Source organism: Asparagus officinalis, chromosome 6 (genome assembly GCF_001876935.1).
Source record: "Asparagus officinalis chromosome 6, Aspof.V1, whole genome shotgun sequence".
NCBI classification, from domain to species: domain Eukaryota; kingdom Viridiplantae; phylum Streptophyta; class Magnoliopsida; order Asparagales; family Asparagaceae; genus Asparagus; species Asparagus officinalis.
This window is the reverse complement of record NC_033799.1, coordinates 67,318,960-67,341,323: the sequence shown is the minus strand read 5'-3', so window position 1 is coordinate 67,341,323 and position 22,364 is coordinate 67,318,960. Positions and strand designations below refer to the sequence as shown.

At 40.1% G+C, this 22,364-nt stretch overlaps 1 protein-coding gene across 1 annotated transcript in view; it reads right to left on the bottom strand.

Annotated features, from left to right (window-relative positions):
* The window catches only part of LOC109844301 (translation factor GUF1 homolog, chloroplastic), a 63,507-nt gene that overhangs the window by 24,777 nt on the left and 16,366 nt on the right, over positions 1 to 22,364 (bottom strand). The window contains exons 9-14 of the mRNA XM_020413288.1: positions 20,989 to 21,085; positions 4,642 to 4,713; positions 4,251 to 4,405; positions 4,114 to 4,171; positions 2,655 to 2,735; positions 2,460 to 2,546 (exon numbers count right to left, since the gene is read on the bottom strand). Coding sequence (XP_020268877.1) covers positions 2,460 to 2,546; positions 2,655 to 2,735; positions 4,114 to 4,171; positions 4,251 to 4,405; positions 4,642 to 4,713; positions 20,989 to 21,085 — 550 coding nt within the window. The remainder of the gene's footprint in view (positions 1 to 2,459; positions 2,547 to 2,654; positions 2,736 to 4,113; positions 4,172 to 4,250; positions 4,406 to 4,641; positions 4,714 to 20,988; positions 21,086 to 22,364) is intronic.

Below are 22,364 nucleotides of genomic sequence, written 5' to 3'. Positions count from 1 at the left end.
AGCGGTTAGTGAGACTAAATACAAAGCCTATGAGAATTTCTATAAGTAGTTGGAATCCAACATGGAGATAAAGATATATATAAGCTTACTAAGATGAGAGAAAGAAAGAGTAAGGACTTAGGTAATATTAGATGTATCAAGAGTGAAGATCAAAAAGTTCTAGTAACTGACGAAGAAATACAAGAGAGATGGAAGAGTTACTTTCATAGTTTGTTTAATGATAACCAAATTGGTGAGCAACATAGAGAATTAATCATATAGTGAATGATAAAATAGTGAATGATAAAGACTGTAGATATTGTTGAAAAATTAGGATTAGCAAGGTTAAAGATGCTCTAAAGAAAATGAAAAGTACAAAAGTCGTAGGACCGAATAACCACCCTATTGAAGTTAGGAGATATAGGCTTAAGATAGTTGACTAGATTATTTAATAAGATTATTAAGACAACGAAAATGGCTGATGAGTGGAGGTTTAGAACTTTGATACCGACATACAAGACTAAAAGATATATAAAAAGTTGTTCAAACTATCATGGTAATAAACTCATGAGTCATCCTATGAAACTTTGGGAGAGGGTAATTGAGCAAAGACTAAATAAGGAGATAAGTATATCTAAAAATCAATTTAGTTTTATATTCGAGAGGTCAATTATGAAATCATATATTGAGAGGGTTGATGGATATAAAAAGAAGAAAAAGAATCTACATATGGTTTTTATTGATCTAGAAAAAGCTTATGATTGAGTGTCTAGAGAAATAATTTGGTGAGTTTTAAAAAAGAAACATGTATCTAGTATATATATTGATATGATAAAAGATATGTATGATTGAATACCAACTAGGGTAAGAACAAATAAAGGAGAGAGTAGATGGTTTCTTATTACCCTATGTTACATCAAGTCAGCCTTAGGCCCTTATCTTTTTGCATTAGGTAGACGAACTTATTAGGCATATTCAAGATAAAGCCTCATAGTGTATGTTATTTGCTGATAATATAGTATTAATGGACAAGACCAGAGATAGTATAATATCTAAAGTAGAAAGATGGAGACAAACCCTCAAAATTAAATGTTTTAGAATAAGTAGAACAAAAAAAAAATCATAGAATGCAGTTTTAGTAAACCTAAAAAGAGAAGAGAGCCTATAATACATATTGATGGCCACAAAATATCTAAAGTAACCACTTTCGTTATTTAGGATTAATTATTCATCATGATGGTGAGATTGAGGATGATGTCGTCCATCGAATAAAATCAGAATGGTTAAAATAGAGTGTTTCGGGAGTCTTCTGTGATCATAGACCACGTATGAAACTAAAATGAAAATTCTATAGAACGGTCATAACACCAACAATGCGTTATGGATCGGAATGTTAGGCAATTAAGAGACACCATGAGAATGTGTAGCATAAATGAGAATGTTACGATGGTTTTGTGGATATACACTAAAAGATAGGATAAGAAATGAGTGTATTCGTAGTAAATTAAAGATTGCTCCTATTGAGGATAAAATGAGAGAGAATCGATTAAGGTGGCTTGGTCATGTACAACGAAGACTTTTTAGTGCACCGATTAGGAAATTGATAATATTATAGTTAATGAGACAAAGAGATCTAGAGGTAGACCTAAAAGAACTTCGTTGAAAGTAATAAAGAATGATATGATAATGGTTAACTTAACGGAGGAGATAACTCATAACAGAACAGAATGGAAGAATAGGATTCATGTAGCTGACCCCTAATATTTGGAATAAAGACATGTTGTTGTTGTTGTTGACTCTTTTGCATCCATCATCGAGCTGGTTGAAGGGCACAATCTCCTCCTCAATTAATTTCTAATCATCCCATTAATCACCAAATTTTCACTTTGATCTCTAAAAAGTTAAATCTAACAGAAAAAAGTATGTCAAAGTGCCATGTTAGATCACACTCCACTACCCATATAGATTATTGGGAGATACTGCCTGAATATACATTCCACAGATATATCATATTGATTATGCTCCTACAAGCACATAGTACAAGATTACAAGTAGCAAAACCCCCCAATTGTCCTGGCTGGAAACTTGCTACGATCTGTTGCTCTCAACGACCAGTAAAGCAATGTTTATCTGAAGTGTTCTATAGTTCCAGCAAAGCAATGTTTATCTGAAGTGTTCTATAGTTGTCTATATACAGATGGGATAATTTGTTGGTAATTTTTAAAAGAAAACCAAAGAAAAATAGTCCAAGTAATTGTAGCTTCTAGTGTCTGTTAACCACTAAAATTGTTAAAAGTACCTCCAATAAATGTTATAACTAAATAGGAAATTCAAATCATTAGAGAAATGAAAATAAGCTTAAATATAAACGGACAACAACAGAAAACGCATTGATTGGCATAAAACCAGCACAAACCAGTACTACTACTAGCAAAAGCAGGACAAAAATTGGAAGTGATTAAGGATCAAGAAGATATTACAGTCTCACTATTAACACAGTTAACTCGGTAAACAACACTGGGGGCGGTTGTTATTAAGCTCAGATTGTATTCCCTCTCAAGCCTTTCCTGCAAAATGGAGATATTTAGATCCCACTAGAAAACATCTGAAAAACAAATTTGTTAAGTATCATTGACAAACAACTAAGAGTCTCCAGAAAGAAAAACTATGTCAACCTGAACAATTTCCATGTGAAGAAGACCTAGAAACCCGCAACGAAAACCGAAACCCATTGCACTTGAAGTCTCTGGCTCAAACTGCAAATAACCAGTGAAAGTGATATGAGAATTTCAGGGTATTAAAGGCACATCTGCCATATGAGAGCTGAAACCAATGACGAAAGTAGAACAAAAACTGACTCACAGCGCAAATATGATGTGTTTAATTAAAAAACATACAAAATCTTTGATGTATGGTACTCTTTCTTGCCACTGGAACTATGAAAAGAAAGAGTAACAGTGAGATTAATATATCTTTTACATCAAAAGACGTACATAATTGTTGTTTCGTCTCATAGTTTAATAATTCATAACATTGCAATTTAGCCAAATGATAGAAATGTAGTACAGGCGAAGATGGAGTGTCTTATTTTCAGCTGAGACTCATGAAAAAATGATTGGCCAAATGAACCAAAGTTTGCAGGTCATGTAATATCAGCCAAACATACAAAAACGGGCCACTATTGTAGAGAATTATGTTATGCCCCCACCCATAATCAAGGGATTACCAGCACAAATGTTGTTCTTTCTCGCATTACACAATGCCAAACTAAACTTACTAATCACCACTTTCCCTCACCCCATAATTTGACTACTTATGGAAGAACCAACAACTCATAGCTGCACCCACTCAGCTCTTGTTTCTATAATATCAGACCAGAAACTCACCATTATCACAACACATCTGAAAGAATGTCCGCTGCTTGATTATTTTGGCTTGTAGAAATGTCATACATATATAGATCGCTTTGCAACTTGATGTATGTCACCTGATGTATGCTACTATTCAGTTAAATAAATTATATCTGAAATCTCTCAAAAGAGTTTTTGTTAGAATTAATGAAGTGGTGGAAAATATTTCTCATTATTTACAAAATTATATTAAAGAATATTAATTTTAAATTTATATTTTGATAATCCAACTTTTTAAAGTAAAAATTGCATGAAACAAAAAATACTCTTTGAAGTCAAAATCTGAGGAACCAGAAAATAGTTACTAAAATGCTAGTGTTAACTAATCTTCTCTTACATCTGAAATCCTTCGAAGTGATTTTTTTCCCTTTTACATAATAAAAGAAGATGATCATGGAAAAGACGCACATTAGTGAACATTGGTGTCTACACACTGCCTACAAAAACAAGTCCTAGGATCGACCGAATAGCATCTGGGATGTATGTACACTAAAAGCATAATGATAGCAACAAAATTTTAATCAAAAGCTCCTCGCAGAATGTGCAACATAGAAGTTCATGTCAACAATAAACTGATAATACAAACTAAAGATAGTACTGTACATCAAAAATGCTGTAAGTCTACATAGAAATCATAAAACCTAGAAATGTGGCACAATTCTATATTATCATCTTTCATATCAAACAGGCTATTCCCCATTTCACATATGTAGTCACAGCATACCTTAAGAGCTGAATCATTAAGTTGAAGTTTTTCCAGTGCATCACGCAACTCAGGAAACCTATGTCAGAAAGCAAAAGATAATGAAGAAAAGACGAGATTGTTTAAAGTTCAGCTAAGAATTCTTGTACAGTCATTACTGGTCAGCATCAGTCGGAAATAGACCACAAAAGACCATTGGGGTAGCTTCCACATATCCAGGCAAAGAACGCTCCGCTTTTCTTCCAAAGTGAGTAATTGTGTCACCAACCCGGGCATCTGCAACTGATCTTATTGAAGCTGAAAGATAACCCACCTGAACCGAAGTATTTTATCCCTCAAATGACAAAAAAAACACTAAAAATGAGGAGGTAACCTATGGCAGCATGAAAGAGCCTTGGAGTTAAGCTCCTATCTTCAGGTACAGAAGGTAAAGTTCTTGCATTTATGGAATTTGTAAAGTAAGATCCTAATCAATCTATAAGAACCCAAGAAAGAAACCAGTGCTGTATTCTCAGTAACTCAATAAAATCTAAAAAATGTGAAAATTACCTCACCCGCATACAATTCATCAACTTGTAACTGATGGGGTGATAGAACACCAATTTCATCAGCAAAATAATCCTGGCAATATCATTGACAGTAAGATTCGAAAAACCGAAAGGTTAATATATAAAACAAATCAGGAAAGAAAGCCTCAAATAGCTTGAAATACAATATAACATGGTTAAAACAACCTGAAATAGCTCGGAATACAATATAATAAGGTAAAACAATCAATGGTGAACATCACTTCAAAGTTAAAAATTCTGACATGTCCTAAGAGCTGCACAAGGGTCAACATTGGGTGGAACTTGAAATTAAAATAAATTTAGACAGAAGAGATAACATAAATATGGTAATGATTAGATAAAAAGGAATTTACAAATCTATGTACCCAAGCATTTAAAAAATTAGTATCAAATATGTGTAAGAGTTTAAGATAATAAAGAAGGATCCTATGCAAGCTTCCAAAGCTAATAATGAAATTTCATCTCGAATGAAGTATTGAGCAATTGTGGTTCTACGTTCGGTGCAAAGAAACATTGCCACAGCATACAATCATGGATTATGATCATAGTTACATAGTCCGTGGTACGTAGCGAGTCGTAAGAATTCGACTACACAATTCGCTGCTTACAAAATTTGCATTCGTTGGGAGGTAGCTTGCTTCGGTACGCAAGTTCTATCAGTGGTACGTAGTAAATTGTTTTGAGTGCAGTTACCATTTTTGAAAGTGTATAGTTGAAAATTAACTTAGAAAGCTAATCATGCATTTTATTTTTTTCAAAAATAAACTTAAAATGCTTCTTTTTTATGGATTTCATTATTTTGTTCTATTTTTCTTTTCACATAGCTTGCGTTGGGATCATGGTTTCATTCCACATTTTATTAGCATAGGTATTTAGTTATAGTAAAGTAAGTGACTCATATATCCTATTGTATGTTGCCCTTTACTTGACTGCGCATGTTGCATTGTGTCTTGTGCATTTACTCTTAAAAGACTTTGCACCCCGCATACTTATAAGCAGTACGCTATTTTTTTGGAAACTGATTCGTGTATAGGAGGGAATCGGTTCGCAAAAATATAGGGAATCGGTACGCAGGAACTGTATGATGTTTCGAAGGGGGTCCAGGAATCGCGCAACTATGATTATGATATTGCATTTCGCTGCTATCATGCATCAACAGTTACTCATCAATTGTGCAATATGCATGGTGAGAAATGGTAGTCATAAATAGGTGTCAAAGAAAAAAGAACTATCTGTCATAAATCCCATGATATATGTGTTATGAACTTATGGTTATCGTACCATAAATAGAAACTACTCAATAAATTTATTGAAGGCTTTTTAGTACTGAAATATTACTAGATTGGTCGGCATTATATCCTGAGAATTACCGGGTCTAATAAGCTCTTGAGAGCTAGGCACGTATCGTAATTAACTCGTCGAGTCCTATAATTTGAGAGCTCAACCCGGGTGTAAACAACGGCCGATCTTTCTAGCAATTCGAGTCCGAGACGAAAGGCGTCTTCTGGTTGTGATCCGCTAAAAGACTCCAAATCCGAGATAAAAGGCATCTTCTGCATGGACTTCACTAAAGAACATCTCGAACGACGGAATGACCTATAAGCTTGATGAACGTCACTCGCATTTAATGCATGGCTAGTAGGTGCCCATACTTTGTCGCCCAGTCACTATCGCATTAAATTCATGGCCAAAGTCATTATGGCTTCTCGAGCTGGAGTCATACAGACTTATCGGACGACGTCAGCACTTTAGCTATTCTGTCATTATCGCATTAAATACAAAGATTGACTCGTTCAATCGATCGCCGACATGCGCAAAGTAGGGTCTGATTCACTAACTGCACCTACTTGATCAAATTATCAATGTGTCCCCACATATTGTCTATAAATAGACAACCCATTGTACTAAGATACGCTGAATAACACCTAAAACTAGATTTTTGCAATCTGCAAACTTGCTTAGTCTAGTACCGACTTGACCGTTAGAGGGCACACAGGGGAAACTTCCTCCGGCTCCCTAACGGGTTACGTGCATAGGGATTTTTTTTCTCCTGGTTAATCAGCCAGTAGGGCCTCCAAATATCCATCCACTCATATAATTAACTTTTGATATAAACAATTTAGCGCCTACCGTGGGGCCTGCTTCTTTAAACAAAAATGGCTGAGCCTAATCGCCCTCTAAGCCCTAACTCGCACCCAGAGAATCTTTCAGTTCTGACTATGTCACTCAAGCTCAGCTAGATGAATCCTCACAAAGGACAGCTCGGTCTCTCCAACAATAGTTCGCCTCATTCGCGAACAACCTCCTTAGCCGTGTTTTTCCTTTCCCACCTCCTCCATCACCTATCACCTCTCCCCCTAAGGGCCTGTTCCGGCGACAGGAATAGAAAGAACGGATTAAGGAGAACACCCCCCCAACCACCACGACATTAAACCCACTTCACTGCCGATCCACGACAAGCTTAGCATCACCTAGAGGCAACAAGCAAAAGCTCAAGCCTTGACCTTAGTCAAACCGCACAGTCAACATCGCAAGGTGTAAGACACAGCTACGTGATCCAAACCCTAGTAACCTAGGTCGATCCCTCTGCAGCCAACTTGGCTTATAGTTATGATCGAACATTCAACAATAGTGGCCGACATCATTGAAGGGAATACTCTTCTCTCGAATGAAATCGTGAATGCGCTCTGCCCTAAGTTCAAGATGCCACACATCGAGAAATACAAGGATGTAGACGACCCGGCAAAACATGCGCAGAATTTCTTTGACTTGATGTGCATGTAGCATGTGACGAATCCACTTCTTAGTAGACACAAAGAAGAAGACTCCCTTAGCTAGAAGAAGACTCCCTCAGCTCTCCTATTGAAGATCAAACAAAGACTTGATGAAACTCTGAAATAGTATTTTAAAAGATTTCAAGCCAAGTGATTAGATGTAGAAGACCCCGACAATATGGTGGCGATGGCGACAATAATCTCGGGTCTAGAAGACGAGAAACTGTCCAACTTACTTATCATGAATCCTGTAGTTAACTTCGACCAGCTTATGGTCAGAGCTCAGTCACACATGGATGTGGAGGACAATCGCCTCTATGAGAAAGCGGCTCAACAAGAAGCTGTCGAGGCTGAATCTTCTAAGGGCAAGAAAACTAAAGGCGACCAGTTCGAGTTCAAGTCCAAATCCGACCGAGCCGATAGGAGAGATCAGAGAAGGGATACAAGGAGACTAGCGCTCGCCCTCCTCAACGCTCCCTTCTCAAATATTACACCTGATCTAGAAGGAGAAGCATCTCACCAAACCTCTGCCTCATACAACTTAAAATCCTAGAAAGAGAGACCTCCAGTAATACTACCGCTACCACCGAGACCACAGCCACGGCACCGATGACTACAATCCTATAGAGTCATCGAGGACCTCATTCAAAGAGCGTTACTAAAGAAATTCCTCGATAACCACAGCAAGGAGGAACCGGTCCCGTATAAATTGGAGAGGAGACCTAGATCAAGATCACCTCGCACGAGTCGGGAAAAACATCAGCCAAGGAAAGTCAATGATAGAAGGCACCATCAACACTATCAGCGGTGGCCTGATAGCGGGAAGAATGTCAAATAATGCTTGGAAGTACACCTGACGAGCCCTTGAAGTAAATCTTTGTAATGACACGTTCAGCAGATCAGCCTATCACCTTCAGCAATGCCGACTTGAAAGTTGTAATGACACCTCATAATGATATCATCATCATCTCTGCACAAATCAATGGATTCCGAGTCAAAAGAATCGTGGCGGACACAAGAAGATCCTCAGACATCCTGTTCATAGGCGCATTAAATCGAATGGGTGTTTACAAATCAGAGTTGCAACCTTGCCCGAGTCCTCTTGTGGGCTTCTCGGGGCACTCAGTTCGACGAGAAGAGTTGATCACTCTACCCATGGTAGTTGGTGATTATCCTCACCGGTCCTCGATTCAGGTCCACTTCATTGTGATGGACGTTAAATCAGCTTACAACGTCATCCTTAGGAGAACTTCCTTGAACGACCTCCTAGATGTTCCCTCTACCTACCACCAAATGATGAAATTCCCAACTCCAAAAGGAGTCAGCCTTGTGCGGAGTAATCAACAGGAGCTTAGATCGTACTATCTGCTCTCCATAAAGAGTAAAGGGACCTCAGAGACTACCAATTGCGAAGTCCCAAACCTACCTACAAAAAGATGAAAAAAGTGAACAAACCACTCCAATGGAAGAATTGGAAGAAATCCAACTCAACCCTAATAAAACAAAAAAGTTCAAATTTGAGTCAGAGCTGACCGAGCCGCAGTGAGGAGCAAGTATCTCGTTCACTCGCGCTAATGCGGATGTTTTTTCCTAGGGACATGAGGATACCCCAGGAATCATCCTAGAAGTGATAACTCATGAATTGTCTACTGATTAACACAAGTCGGTCCAAGAAAAAAAAAGACATCTCGGACTGGAGAAACAGTAGGTGGCTGAAGAAGAAATCGACCGACTGTTGAAACCCGATTTCATCCGAGAAGTCTAGTACCTAAAATGGCTAGCAAATGTGGTGCTATTCAAGAAAGTCAATGGCAAATAGAGAATGTGTATCGACTTCACCGACCTCAACAAAGCTTACTCTAAGGATAGCTGCCCCCCTCGATTTGACCAACTGGCTAACGAGAGTGTTGGCCACGAAATGCTTAGCTTCATGGGTGCCTTCTCAGGTTATAACTAGATAAAGATGGTGGAATACAATGAAAAACCCTCTTTCATCACACATCAGGATACTGCTTGTTATAAAGTGATGCCCTTGGTCTCAAGGGTGCAGGAGCATCCTACTAGAAGTTAATCAACAAGATCTTCAAAGATAAATCTGATCGTAATGTGGAGGTATATGTCGATGACATATTGGTGAAGTCCAAACAGACCGACTCCTACGTTACGGATCTTGAAAAAACCTTCTCTGTCATTTGTTGGTATCAGATGAAGCTCAACCCTGCAAAGTGCGCCTTCAGACTATTATTTGGCAAATTTCTCATATTCATAATAACTCAACGAGGAATCGAGGTCAACCCGGAGAAAATAACTACGATCGAGGATGATGCTCAAGCCTCATACGGTAAGGAACATCCAGAAATTGAATGGAAGGATAGCGCCTTTAAACTGTTCTCTCCAAGTTAGCTGAAGAAGCACTCCATTTTTCAAAGTCCTCACAGGGGCCAAGGGCCCAGAGATGACATCCTGTGGAAGGTAAAGTTTAGAAACACTTTTATAGAGCTTAAAGCATCTGACCTCTAAGCCCTTGTTGAGCAGGCTCATTGAAGGGAAACTACTCTACCTTTACCTAACCATCTCGACAAAAGCTGTGAGCTTAGTCCTAGTCCGAGAAAAAGAAAACGTCCAGAAGCCGGTGTACTACGTCAGTCGCATCCAAGGCAACCGAGCTTAACTAGTTCTTATTGAAAGAGCCTCCTTAGCTCAAATCACCATGGTCAAAAGGTTGTGTCCGTACTTCCAAGTACACACAGTGACAGCACGAACAAGTTCGCCTTTGAAAACGACACTCGGCAGCCCCACCACTTCCGACTGAATGATCAATTGGGCTATTCAGCTCAACGAATATGATGTCTAGTTTGAGCCAAATACAACCATAAAAGCCCAGGTCCGCGCTAACTTCCTGATCAAGTCACCCGATCCCGAAGACGACCAATCCGCTCAAGAATCGGCCCCACTCCTAGTTCCAAAGCTTGTCAAAAGGACCCCCTCTTAGAAAAACACTATCCCCAAATACCATCTACGATGAATTCTCATTATTGTGGTTGCTGAGAGTAGACGAATCCTCGGGACAAAGTGGTAGCAGAGCAGGAGTGGTGTTGCACAGCTCGGAAGGGCACGTACAATGAATACATCATTGCCTTCGACTTACTGGTCTCAAACAATGAAGCTAAATATCAAACTCTTCTGGCCGGCCTCAGAGCATCTCTAGCAATCAAGGCCGAGTCTATCTTTATAATCATAATCTCAACTTGTCTATCAGGTGCGGAAAAATATGAAGCGAAGAACCCTCAGATAGCAAAGCATTTGGGAAAAGTCAAAGAACTATTGGGCAAGCTAAAGGAATTCTGTATCAACAATGTTCCAAGGGCCCACAACGCCCATGCTAATGCATTGTCCAAGCTAGGCTCCTTGGGCTCGAGGGCAAAACAGGGGTCAGTATACATGAACATCCTCAAACAGCCTAGCATTATTAGAACCATGGTAGACTCGATCATGCAAATAGACCCCTATCAGAACCATGCAGGATGGTTCACTCATCCACTATCTGACAAAGGGGACTCTGTCAGAATACCAAGCATGCAGAGAAATACCTTGAAGTATCTCATGGTCGATGAATAAATCTATCGCCTTGCCTATACAAGTAACAGCATAAGGCCTTACCTCTGATGCCTCCGACCTAAAGAAGCAGATTATGTCCTAAGGAAAATCCATGAGAAGATATGCGAGAACCACATATGGGCCTAAACCCTAGCACAGAAGATCACAGGTAGGGCTATTACTGGCCACTCATTTAGGCCGAGTCAAAAAAGCTCGCAACCTGGTGCAAAGCCTGCTATTTCTTCTCAAAATGTTCCACGAGCTTCGGTAGCTGAGCTCGCTCCTCTCATTAACCTAATCTTGTTCGCTCAGGGGACTAGATTTGCTGGGACCATTCCCACAAGCAGTCGAACAGAGTAAATTCTTAATTGTGGCTATAGACTACTTCACCAAATGAATAGAAGCAGAGCTAATCGGCGAAAGTAATATCCACAACATCATCTGGAAATCTGTTATCAATAGATTCGGGGTGTCGGTAACTCTTATAGCTAACAAGGGCACTCATTTCGACAGCAAGGGATTCCAAGACCTTTGTAAAGAGTGAAAAATCCAACTCAATTTTACATCAGTAGCACACCCCCAAAGTGCAATGGCCTAATGAAAGCGGCAAACAAGTGCCTACTACAAGCACTAAAGAAGAGGGTGGACGAAGCAGTGGGTGCCTGTATCGACGAACTCCCCGGTATCTATCGACGAACTCCCCGGTATCTTGTAGTCATATGGAATGACTCGCTAAAACTCCACAAGAGAAACTCCATTCCGACTAACATACAAAGTGGAAGCAATCATCTAGGTAGAAGTCGACATACCTATTATGCGACTATAGCATTTTGACGAGAAAGCCAACATAATCGACCTAAGAAGCGAACTCAAACTCGTCGAAGAAGTTAGAGAGCAAGCACTCCAATCCTTGATTATCAATTAGCAGTGCATCGTCCGACGCTACAACAACCGAGTTCAATCCCGGAGGTTCAAAATTGGATATTTGATTCTCTGAAAGGCCATCTACAATAAAGAACTAACCGCGGAAAGCTCGTTGCCAACTAGGAGGGACCTTACAAGATCATAAGAGAAGTGCACCAGGAAACTTACTGGTTGCAGAATCAAGACGAGAAAGTCTTGAAACACCCTTAGAATGTAGAACATCTTAAGAAATACTTTCAATGAATGCAATTGCAAGACACCCATATTAATGAAAAGTTGCCCTATTTTACTCCACAACTTTGTTCAAAGCCCATGGTCTCGATTTTCAAAAACCCAAGGCAAATAAAATTCCTTGCGACTCGGTATTCACCAACCGGTTCAAGGTTCTCAAAGCCCTTAGTTTCGGTTTTACAAGAGTAAACCTAAGGCACAGGAAACTACTTCCGCCTCAGTCTTCACCGACTCATGCAAGGCACTCAAAACTCTTGGTATCGATTTTCAAGAGTAAACCCAAGACACAATGGAATATCCTTACTCGGTTTACTCCGACTTGTCCAATGCATTTAAAAGACTTTGGTATCGGCTCAAGTGTAAAACCAAAGCACTATAAAAATTTCTTGTGACTTGGTCCTCATCGACTCGTCCAAGGTTCTCAAAGCCATTGGTTACGGTTTTCAAGAGTAAACCCAAGGCACAGAAAATTCCTTGCGACTCAGTCTTCACCAACTCGTCCAAGACACTCAAAAGTTATTGGTATCGATTTTCAAGTGCAAACTCAAAGCACAATGGAATATACTTGTGACTCAATCTTCACCGACTCAAAAGACCATGGTATCAGTTTTCAAGTGTAAAACAAAGGAATTACGAAAAGTCTTTGCAACTCGGTCCTCACCGACTCGTCTAAGACAGATACACATATGCTTCGGTCTTCACTGACTCATCTAAACATGTCTTAAAATCAATAAGCACAAAGTACGCAATGAGAAATAACTTAGAGAAATTGCAAAAACTTTTGAGTCATACAAAATTAGACTTTCATTCATTCACAAAAAAAGAGAAAATAAAATTTATATATATAATTCTTCGTCATGGAGCTAGAGTAGGAGCAGAACCAGAGGAAGAAGCAAAAGCAGAACCCCAGGCAAAAGCAGGAGCAAAACTAAGGCAGGAGCAGAAGCAAAACCCAGGGCAGAAGCAGGACGCAGAGTGGGAACAGTAAATGAGGTCTTTGATCGGTCTGATGAGGAGGACAAGCTGGCTTCCTCGCTAGAGCCCTCAGCCGCATTTTCGTCTAATCCACCGACCACTTCATCTTCCTCCATTATTCCCAATCTGCCTTACATCTTGAGCGACCTAAGGACATCGAGGCAAATACTCACGTGAGAAGAATACTTATCAGTCGGTTGCCTTTAAGCTCATGAGGGAACTGCTTCATTAAATAATCGAACCCTATCTTGTAAGCAAGAGCGACCTCCACTTTACCAAGAGTACAATTATGGTACTTCTTGGTTATCTCTTTTTCAAAAGCGCCCAATTTTAGTAATGTTATACGATCCTAAAGCTCTCGGACTTGAGTAAAGAGAGAATTACGTTGTTGCTCGCCCCTTTGAGCAACCAAGGCAACTTCACGTCTAAAAGACTCCTGAAGAGCTACCACCTCCAGTAGCCTCACCTTCACCTCCTCCACAATAAGGAGTCACCCGAGCCCGCTCATAAGCGTCATCTCTCTGCCTCTTCTCCGTGTGAACTTCCGACTCAAGATACTTGATCCTCTCTTCAGCAAGACACAAGCCTTGATGGCAAGGTTCTTCTAGAAAACTTTAATCTCCTCCTGAGCTTGAGCAAGGAAGGTTGATCGCTATCTGGAGAAATCAATAGCAACATTGATCTTTTCAGGCCGAACAACTCACGCTCCATCTCTACCTCCATCTCTACCTGACTCTTCATGAGCTGTTTCAGCTCACTCCCCGTTTTAGCGACCAGCAACTCAATCGCCTCCCTGGCGTCCTTGTGAGTCGCCAACTCCTCCCAAAGCTTGAAGAAAAGCTCATGGGTCCACTAATATCTACTGAATAGCTCAGTCTCCGCAAGCAGCCCTGTAGTAGGATAGCTTCTGAGAGCTTGATGAAGATTGGCATCAAGTAACCAACTTGGCAAACTTTGGTCATTAGGGAGAGATTTGTTCAACCGCACAGGCTTGGTCGGAACTAGAGTCCAAGACCAACCCTCTTAAATCCAATCGATGACCCAGTACAAAAAAGGTGTCTGTTAGCTCCCTATCATGTCGGGGACTAGTATTAGGCTCTTACACAACGCAATCAAGGTCGTTCTCAACTTCTCCTACTCAAGAGGAGAGAGTTTGCCAGTGTGATGGGGAAAGGACCAATCATACTGACCTCCTTAAAGAAGCCCTAGTGAAGCCGACTCATTTGCTGCAACTGACTCCTCCGCTACAATTATTGTTTTAAATATCCCCGACATAGTCTGATATATCACCCGATATATTCTTTTACAGGGCTTGCCGCAACCGATATGGTCTTGAAATATCCTTTACCGTTTTTTGGCTATTTTGAGTGATAAATCCCCGATATGACCGATATATTGGCCGATATGTGGATCAATATATCTTTTTATATAGCTTGTTGTAAAATAATATACCGTGTTTGGAATTTTTGAGCGAGATATCAAGATTTCCCCATTATATCAAATGACATTTTGCTCTAAAAAAGCAGATCGAATGTTACAACGTTGCTTTGCACTTTTGTTTGTTTTAGAAGGTTGATTAGTGATCCTAAACATATATTATTCATATTTTGTATGCTTAAATTTCATGACATATGTTGAGATTACATTTTAATGTATTATACTATGCATGCAAACATTCATTATGACATTCCGATATTTATCACATATCCCCGATATTTTCCCGATATCCGAAATCCGATATGAATTTTGGCCATTCGATATTTCCCCGATATCCGATATTTAAAACATTGGCTACAATAGACTCCTCCGCTATAATAGACTCCTCTTTGATAATTGGTTCCCACCAACCAACTCCTTACCAGCCCTCTCGAAGACTTGAGGGCCTCACTAAGTTCTACTTATGTAGCAAAGCCTATCTCGTTCCCACTATAGCATTTTGACGAGAAAGCCAACATAATCGACCTAAGAAGCGAACTCAAACTCGTCGAAGAAGTTAGAGAGCAAGCACTCCAATCCTTGATTATCAATTAGCAGTGCATCGTCCGACGCTACAACAACCGAGTTCAATCCCGGAGGTTCAAAATTGGATATTTGATTCTCTGAAAGGCCATCTACAATAAAGAACTAACCGCGGAAAGCTCGTTGCCAACTAGGAGGGACCTTACAAGATCATAAGAGAAGTGCACCAGGAAACTTACTGGTTGCAGAATCAAGACGAGAAAGTCTTGAAACACCCTTAGAATGTAGAACATCTTAAGAAATACTTTCAATGAATGCAATTGCAAGACACCCATATTAATGAAAAGTTGCCCTATTTTACTCCACAACTTTGTTCAAAGCCCATGGTCTCGATTTTCAAAAACCCAAGGCAAATAAAATTCCTTGCGACTCGGTATTCACCAACCGGTTCAAGGTTCTCAAAGCCCTTAGTTTCGGTTTTACAAGAGTAAACCTAAGGCACAGGAAACTACTTCCGCCTCAGTCTTCACCGACTCATGCAAGGCACTCAAAACTCTTGGTATCGATTTTCAAGAGTAAACCCAAGACACAATGGAATATCCTTACTCGGTTTACTCCGACTTGTCCAATGCATTTAAAAGACTTTGGTATCGGCTCAAGTGTAAAACCAAAGCACTATAAAAATTTCTTGTGACTTGGTCCTCATCGACTCGTCCAAGGTTCTCAAAGCCATTGGTTACGGTTTTCAAGAGTAAACCCAAGGCACAGAAAATTCCTTGCGACTCAGTCTTCACCAACTCGTCCAAGACACTCAAAAGTTATTGGTATCGATTTTCAAGTGCAAACTCAAAGCACAATGGAATATACTTGTGACTCAATCTTCACCGACTCAAAAGACCATGGTATCAGTTTTCAAGTGTAAAACAAAGGAATTACGAAAAGTCTTTGCAACTCGGTCCTCACCGACTCGTCTAAGACAGATACACATATGCTTCGGTCTTCACTGACTCATCTAAACATGTCTTAAAATCAATAAGCACAAAGTACGCAATGAGAAATAACTTAGAGAAATTGCAAAAACTTTTGAGTCATACAAAATTAGACTTTCATTCATTCACAAAAAAAGAGAAAATAAAATTTATATATATAATTCTTCGTCATGGAGCTAGAGTAGGAGCAGAACCAGAGGAAGAAGCAAAAGCAGAACCCCAGGCAAAAGCAGGAGCAAAACTAAGGCAGGAGCAGAAGCAAAACCCAGGGCAGAAGCAGGACGCAGAGTGGGAACAGTAAATGAGGTCTTTGATCGGTCTGATGAGGAGGACAAGCTGGCTTCCTCGCTAGAGCCCTCAGCCGCATTTTCGTCTAATCCACCGACCACTTCATCTTCCTCCATTATTCCCAATCTGCCTTACATCTTGAGCGACCTAAGGACATCGAGGCAAATACTCACGTGAGAAGAATACTTATCAGTCGGTTGCCTTTAAGCTCATGAGGGAACTGCTTCATTAAATAATCGAACCCTATCTTGTAAGCAAGAGCGACCTCCACTTTACCAAGAGTACAATTATGGTACTTCTTGGTTATCTCTTTTTCAAAAGCGCCCAATTTTAGTAATGTTATACGATCCTAAAGCTCTCGGACTTGAGTAAAGAGAGAATTACGTTGTTGCTCGCCCCTTTGAGCAACCAAGGCAACTTCACGTCTAAAAGACTCCTGAAGAGCTACCACCTCCAGTAGCCTCACCTTCACCTCCTCCACAATAAGGAGTCACCCGAGCCCGCTCATAAGCGTCATCTCTCTGCCTCTTCTCCGTGTGAACTTCCGACTCAAGATACTTGATCCTCTCTTCAGCAAGACACAAGCCTTGATGGCAAGGTTCTTCTAGAAAACTTTAATCTCCTCCTGAGCTTGAGCAAGGAAGGTTGATCGCTATCTGGAGAAATCAATAGCAACATTGATCTTTTCAGGCCGAACAACTCACGCTCCATCTCTACCTCCATCTCTACCTGACTCTTCATGAGCTGTTTCAGCTCACTCCCCGTTTTAGCGACCAGCAACTCAATCGCCTCCCTGGCGTCCTTGTGAGTCGCCAACTCCTCCCAAAGCTTGAAGAAAAGCTCATGGGTCCACTAATATCTACTGAATAGCTCAGTCTCCGCAAGCAGCCCTGTAGTAGGATAGCTTCTGAGAGCTTGATGAAGATTGGCATCAAGTAACCAACTTGGCAAACTTTGGTCATTAGGGAGAGATTTGTTCAACCGCACAGGCTTGGTCGGAACTAGAGTCCAAGACCAACCCTCTTAAATCCAATCGATGACCCAGTACAAAAAAGGTGTCTGTTAGCTCCCTATCATGTCGGGGACTAGTATTAGGCTCTTACACAACGCAATCAAGGTCGTTCTCAACTTCTCCTACTCAAGAGGAGAGAGTTTGCCAGTGTGATGGGGAAAGGACCAATCATACTGACCTCCTTAAAGAAGCCCTAGTGAAGCCGACTCATTTGCTGCAACTGACTCCTCCGCTACAATTATTGTTTTAAATATCCCCGACATAGTCTGATATATCACCCGGCGATATATCAAGATTTTCCCATTATATCAAATGACATTTTACCCTAAAAAAAGTAGATCGAATGTTGCAACGTTGCTTTGCACTTTTGTTTGTTTTAGAAGGTTGATTAGTGATCCTAAACATATATTATTCATATTTTGTATGCTTAAATTTCATGACATATGTTGAGATTACATTTTAATGTATTATACTATGCATGCAAACATTCATTATGACATTCCGATATTTATCACATATCCCCGATATTTTCCCGATATCCGCAATCCGATATGAATTTTGGCCATTCGATATTTCCCCGATATCCGATATTTAAAACATTGGCTACAATAGACTCCTCCGCTATAATAGACTCCTCTTTGATAATTGGTTCCCACCAACCAACTCCTTACCAGCCCTCTCGAAGACTTGAGGGCCTCACTAAGTTCTACTTATGTAGCAAAGCCTATCTCGTTCCCAGGTGGGAACTCGACTGTCAACCCCAGGACAAGACGTTCCCCTTCAACAACTACTCCCTCCTTGACAGCCAACTGCGGGGACATGCCACCTAAGTTAACAACCTCGGATAGGGGAACCTTGGAGGATGGAACCCTACTCATCGATCTGGGCACAAGCTCAGTCGCCTCATCTTTGAGCGCAAAGAGGTCCTGCATACCTTCCTCAGCTCAACGATGGCCCTTAGGGATGGTCTTCTTCCTCTTCTTCTCCGACCTCTCAACCCGAGTGGTGGATGTATGCAAACTAGGACCTAGTCAGGTTGTAACCTCAACCGGGTCCTAACGTAGAGCCTGAACCTCCTCTACCAGCTCAATGCACAGTTGCTTCGAAGGACCCGCAAAGGAACCAGCATGAGGAGCCTTTTCCGGCTACACTTCAAGAGCCAAAACTATAGCCTAAGCCAAATCTTCTTCTGACGTCAGCGTGTGGGGTATGCTGGTAGCTCAGAGCATGGCATTATCAAAGAGGTTCTTTCATCAGCGAGACCCCTTGTAGGCCCGAATCTTCTCTAGCCCTTACCTCTCTACTTCAAAGAGCATTGTTGCCCTCAAGCCCTCCTTGATCACCGATCATGTGGGGTAGGCCAAAATAGGGTTGGCGCCGAAGACAAAGAACTTCTCTTTTTACCCTTGGTGTCGGGGATGTTTGAGACCAATCGAAACCCACCAACCGATTAAAGATAGAAGTGTCCCTCTCCCTCGCTGGTCTTGGCGCACAATAAATGACACAAGATCCTTAGGGTCAGCTCGACATTCACCTAATGGTAGATGATGAGGAAACAACCAAAAAAGCTACGGACTTGGGCTTCAATTGCACCAACGATATGCTGAGCGCTCGAAATACATGCTAAAAAAAGGATGCAGCCGCAAACGGAAGTCAAACTCAAGATGATGCCAATACATTGGCATCAAATTGCCCCTGTAATGGTGGACAACACGACCAACGTCAGAACATATAATGTGAAGGAACTAGGAATGACATAATCCCTTACCTACAGCTCGACGCGAACTCGGAGCACCGACGACTTATTCCTCTGGAGCAGAGGAATCTGGCCCTCATTATGGGCCAATAAAGGTTGCGCACTAGTAGCCATCAGAGCAGTCGAAGTAGATGATCGGAGTTCTGAAAAACTAAGATTTCAGAAATGATGATCAGAGCTCTAATAGACGGCTAAGAAATTTCTAGGGTTTAGAATTTGGAAGCAACATCCGAGGAGATTAGAGAAGAGGATATTTATAGGCGCGTGGTAGGTGACACGCAGCGCAATCCTCGCGGTTGACTCGAATCCCTAAAAACCGTTGATTTTCAAAACCAAAGCGTCATCTCATCAAGCGAAGCGCCATCTCGTCAACCAAAGTAGTCTATTACACACAATCTTTCCTAACGTCAGAACATCAAATCACAATTGTCTCCAAAAAAGCGGTTCACATCCCTGAAGAGGCGAAAAGTTGAAACAATTCAATTTATCTTGAACTCCGCTTCCCGAGTCTGAGTGAAAGGAGCTAGCGTTGTATCTTGAGAATTACCAAGTCTAATGAGCTCTTGAGAGCTGGCTACATGTCCTAATTAAATGGCCGAGTCCTGTAATCTGAGAGCAAGACCTGAGCATAAACAACAGCCGATCTCTCTAGCAGTCCGAGCCCGAGACAAAAGGCATCTTTAGGCCAGGATCGGCTAAAGGACTTCGAGTCCGAGACGAAGGCATCTTCTGCTCGGACTCCACTAAAAAACGCCTCGATACATGGAATAACCTATCACTTCACTAACATTACTCGCATTTAATGCATGGCTAAACGACACTCATACTTTGCCGTCCAGTCACCATCATAAATGCATGGTCAGAGTCCCTATGGCTTCTCGAAGCAAGAGTCATAATGACTCCTCGGACGATGCTAACACTTCAACCATTTTGCCGTTGTCATATTAAATATAAAGATGCTCATTCAACCGACCACCGACATGTGTAAAGTGCAGTCTAACCGACTGACTGCACCAACCCAGTCAAATTACTTATGTGCCCACACAGATTCTCTATAGATAATCACATTGTACCAAGGCACGCTGAATCACGCCTAACAACTAGACTCTACATTCTGCAAGCTTGTTTAGTCTATTACTGACTGGAACGTCGCAGGGCATACTAGGGGAAATCTCCTCCGACTCTCTTACGGGTGTTACCTATGCAGGATGTGCGTCCTCCTGATTAATCAGCCATGAGGGAAGATTAAGGGATCCTAAACTCCTCCAAATATCCATCCACTCATACAATTTAACTTTCTGACATAAACAATTGGTGTATTTTCCTTTATCCTAGAGAAATTCAGTAAATATGCAATTTGACATTGGTAAGTATAAACAACGTTAATGATTACACTTTCATCTATACTACAAACACAAACCAATCCAAATGGTTTGTGAGGCAAAGAGAAAAGACCAAGGAAATTGCAAAAACCACATGAAATAGAAAACATAGAGAACCCATGTTGCATGTGGACAACTCATTCTACAGAGAACAATAAATTAATTCGGTAGGCAATAACTACTTTACTTTTGGGTTCTTACTACTTGTTAGATAGGGATGCATTCTTAAAAACATACTAACGTGAAGCAAATTATCTTATGAGTTATCTTGGACTCAAATTTCTAACCATCTTTAAAATGTGTAATGTAATCTTTTGCCTTCTTATTTTACCATGTTCGCATGTTACACTTTAAAAACCCTGTACTGAGATGTGAAGTTCATTCTTCACCGAATCACATATAGAAATAAATTAAGAGAAATAAAATTTAAAGTATTTTACCTTTCCACTAGCCATGAAGTATATTTTGTCGCTCTTCTTTATAGTTCCATCAATAACTCGAAAGTAAACAATGACTCCTCTATATGGATCATAATAGCTATAGATAACAATGTAAAAGATAATTAGACTGGAGACAAAGAAATGAAGATAAGAGAAAAAAATAGCAGTGCATGTTTATAGTTGATGATGCATGGAGTGGATGAAAAAAGAAAAGGAGCTCATATAAAGTGAATCCAAATGATTATTGCTGACAATAATAAGCAATGAGTTTTTCTGTCAACCAATCAACATCTACTAATTTCCTATATGTATTGCACCTATGGGTCCCACTTGCACAATGACTCCCAACCCCCACCCCCACTCCCAAAGTACTAATAACCCCCACTCCCAAAGTACTAATAACAAAAACATGGGAAGATCATATTTATCCTCACCAGAGTTAACCACGATAAGACATTATCTCGCTAAGGTTTTCTGATCTTAGCACTTCGAGTCTACCATCAAAAAGTGATAACATACCAGTCAAAGGATCATCTTTATTGCAAAATTGCCCTAGTGCTTAATATATCCTCTAAAGCTAAACAACAAATTACTAGAAGTTCAAAAATATTGTGAATATGACGGTCTAATCATTAAAAACCACATCCCTATTTTTAATATAAACAAATACCCAAATCCTGTCACTCGTCCCCATCTATACTACTATCCTCAAATCTAACCTCATTCTAACAACCTTTGCCTAACAAAATCATTTCCAATTCTAAAGTTGTACCCATTTAGTAATTTAGAGATATTTCAGGTTATCATGCATTAAGGTTAGGGATATGTTTTGGGTTAAGGTTTAAGTTTTCGACTAGGGACATTTCAGTTTCAAACTTAGGGTTCATTTGTGGTCTAAAAGCTAAGGTATAAAATTTTCAGGTTCATATTAAGTTCACAATTAGTGTAGGGGCCAGTTCATTAGCATGTTACACGTCCCAAAAGTAAACTACGATAGTTATACTTTTAATAGGTTAAAAAAAAAGACAACATCCAATTTCCCACGAAATTGCAAGAGGAAAAGTTTTTGGACATAATATTCATTTTGCTCCAAGTATTAGCATCATTAGCTCTCAGTAATTCATGTGATTGCTTCAATAGTTTTGACTCTTCCGTATCTTATAACTTATTCTCAATCCTCATGTTCGTACTTATTCTATTCGAATGATCCATATTATTGTTAATAATTACTCCAACAATAAAGTGTCCTTGCTCCTTCACAAGAACATTGTTACGGTCCTTGCAATTTCAAAGATGGTCCTTATTTTTTGGGTTTTCTCCATCCATATGGATATGAAAATTGGATAAAATATTTGGATGGGTTATTTTCTTATTAT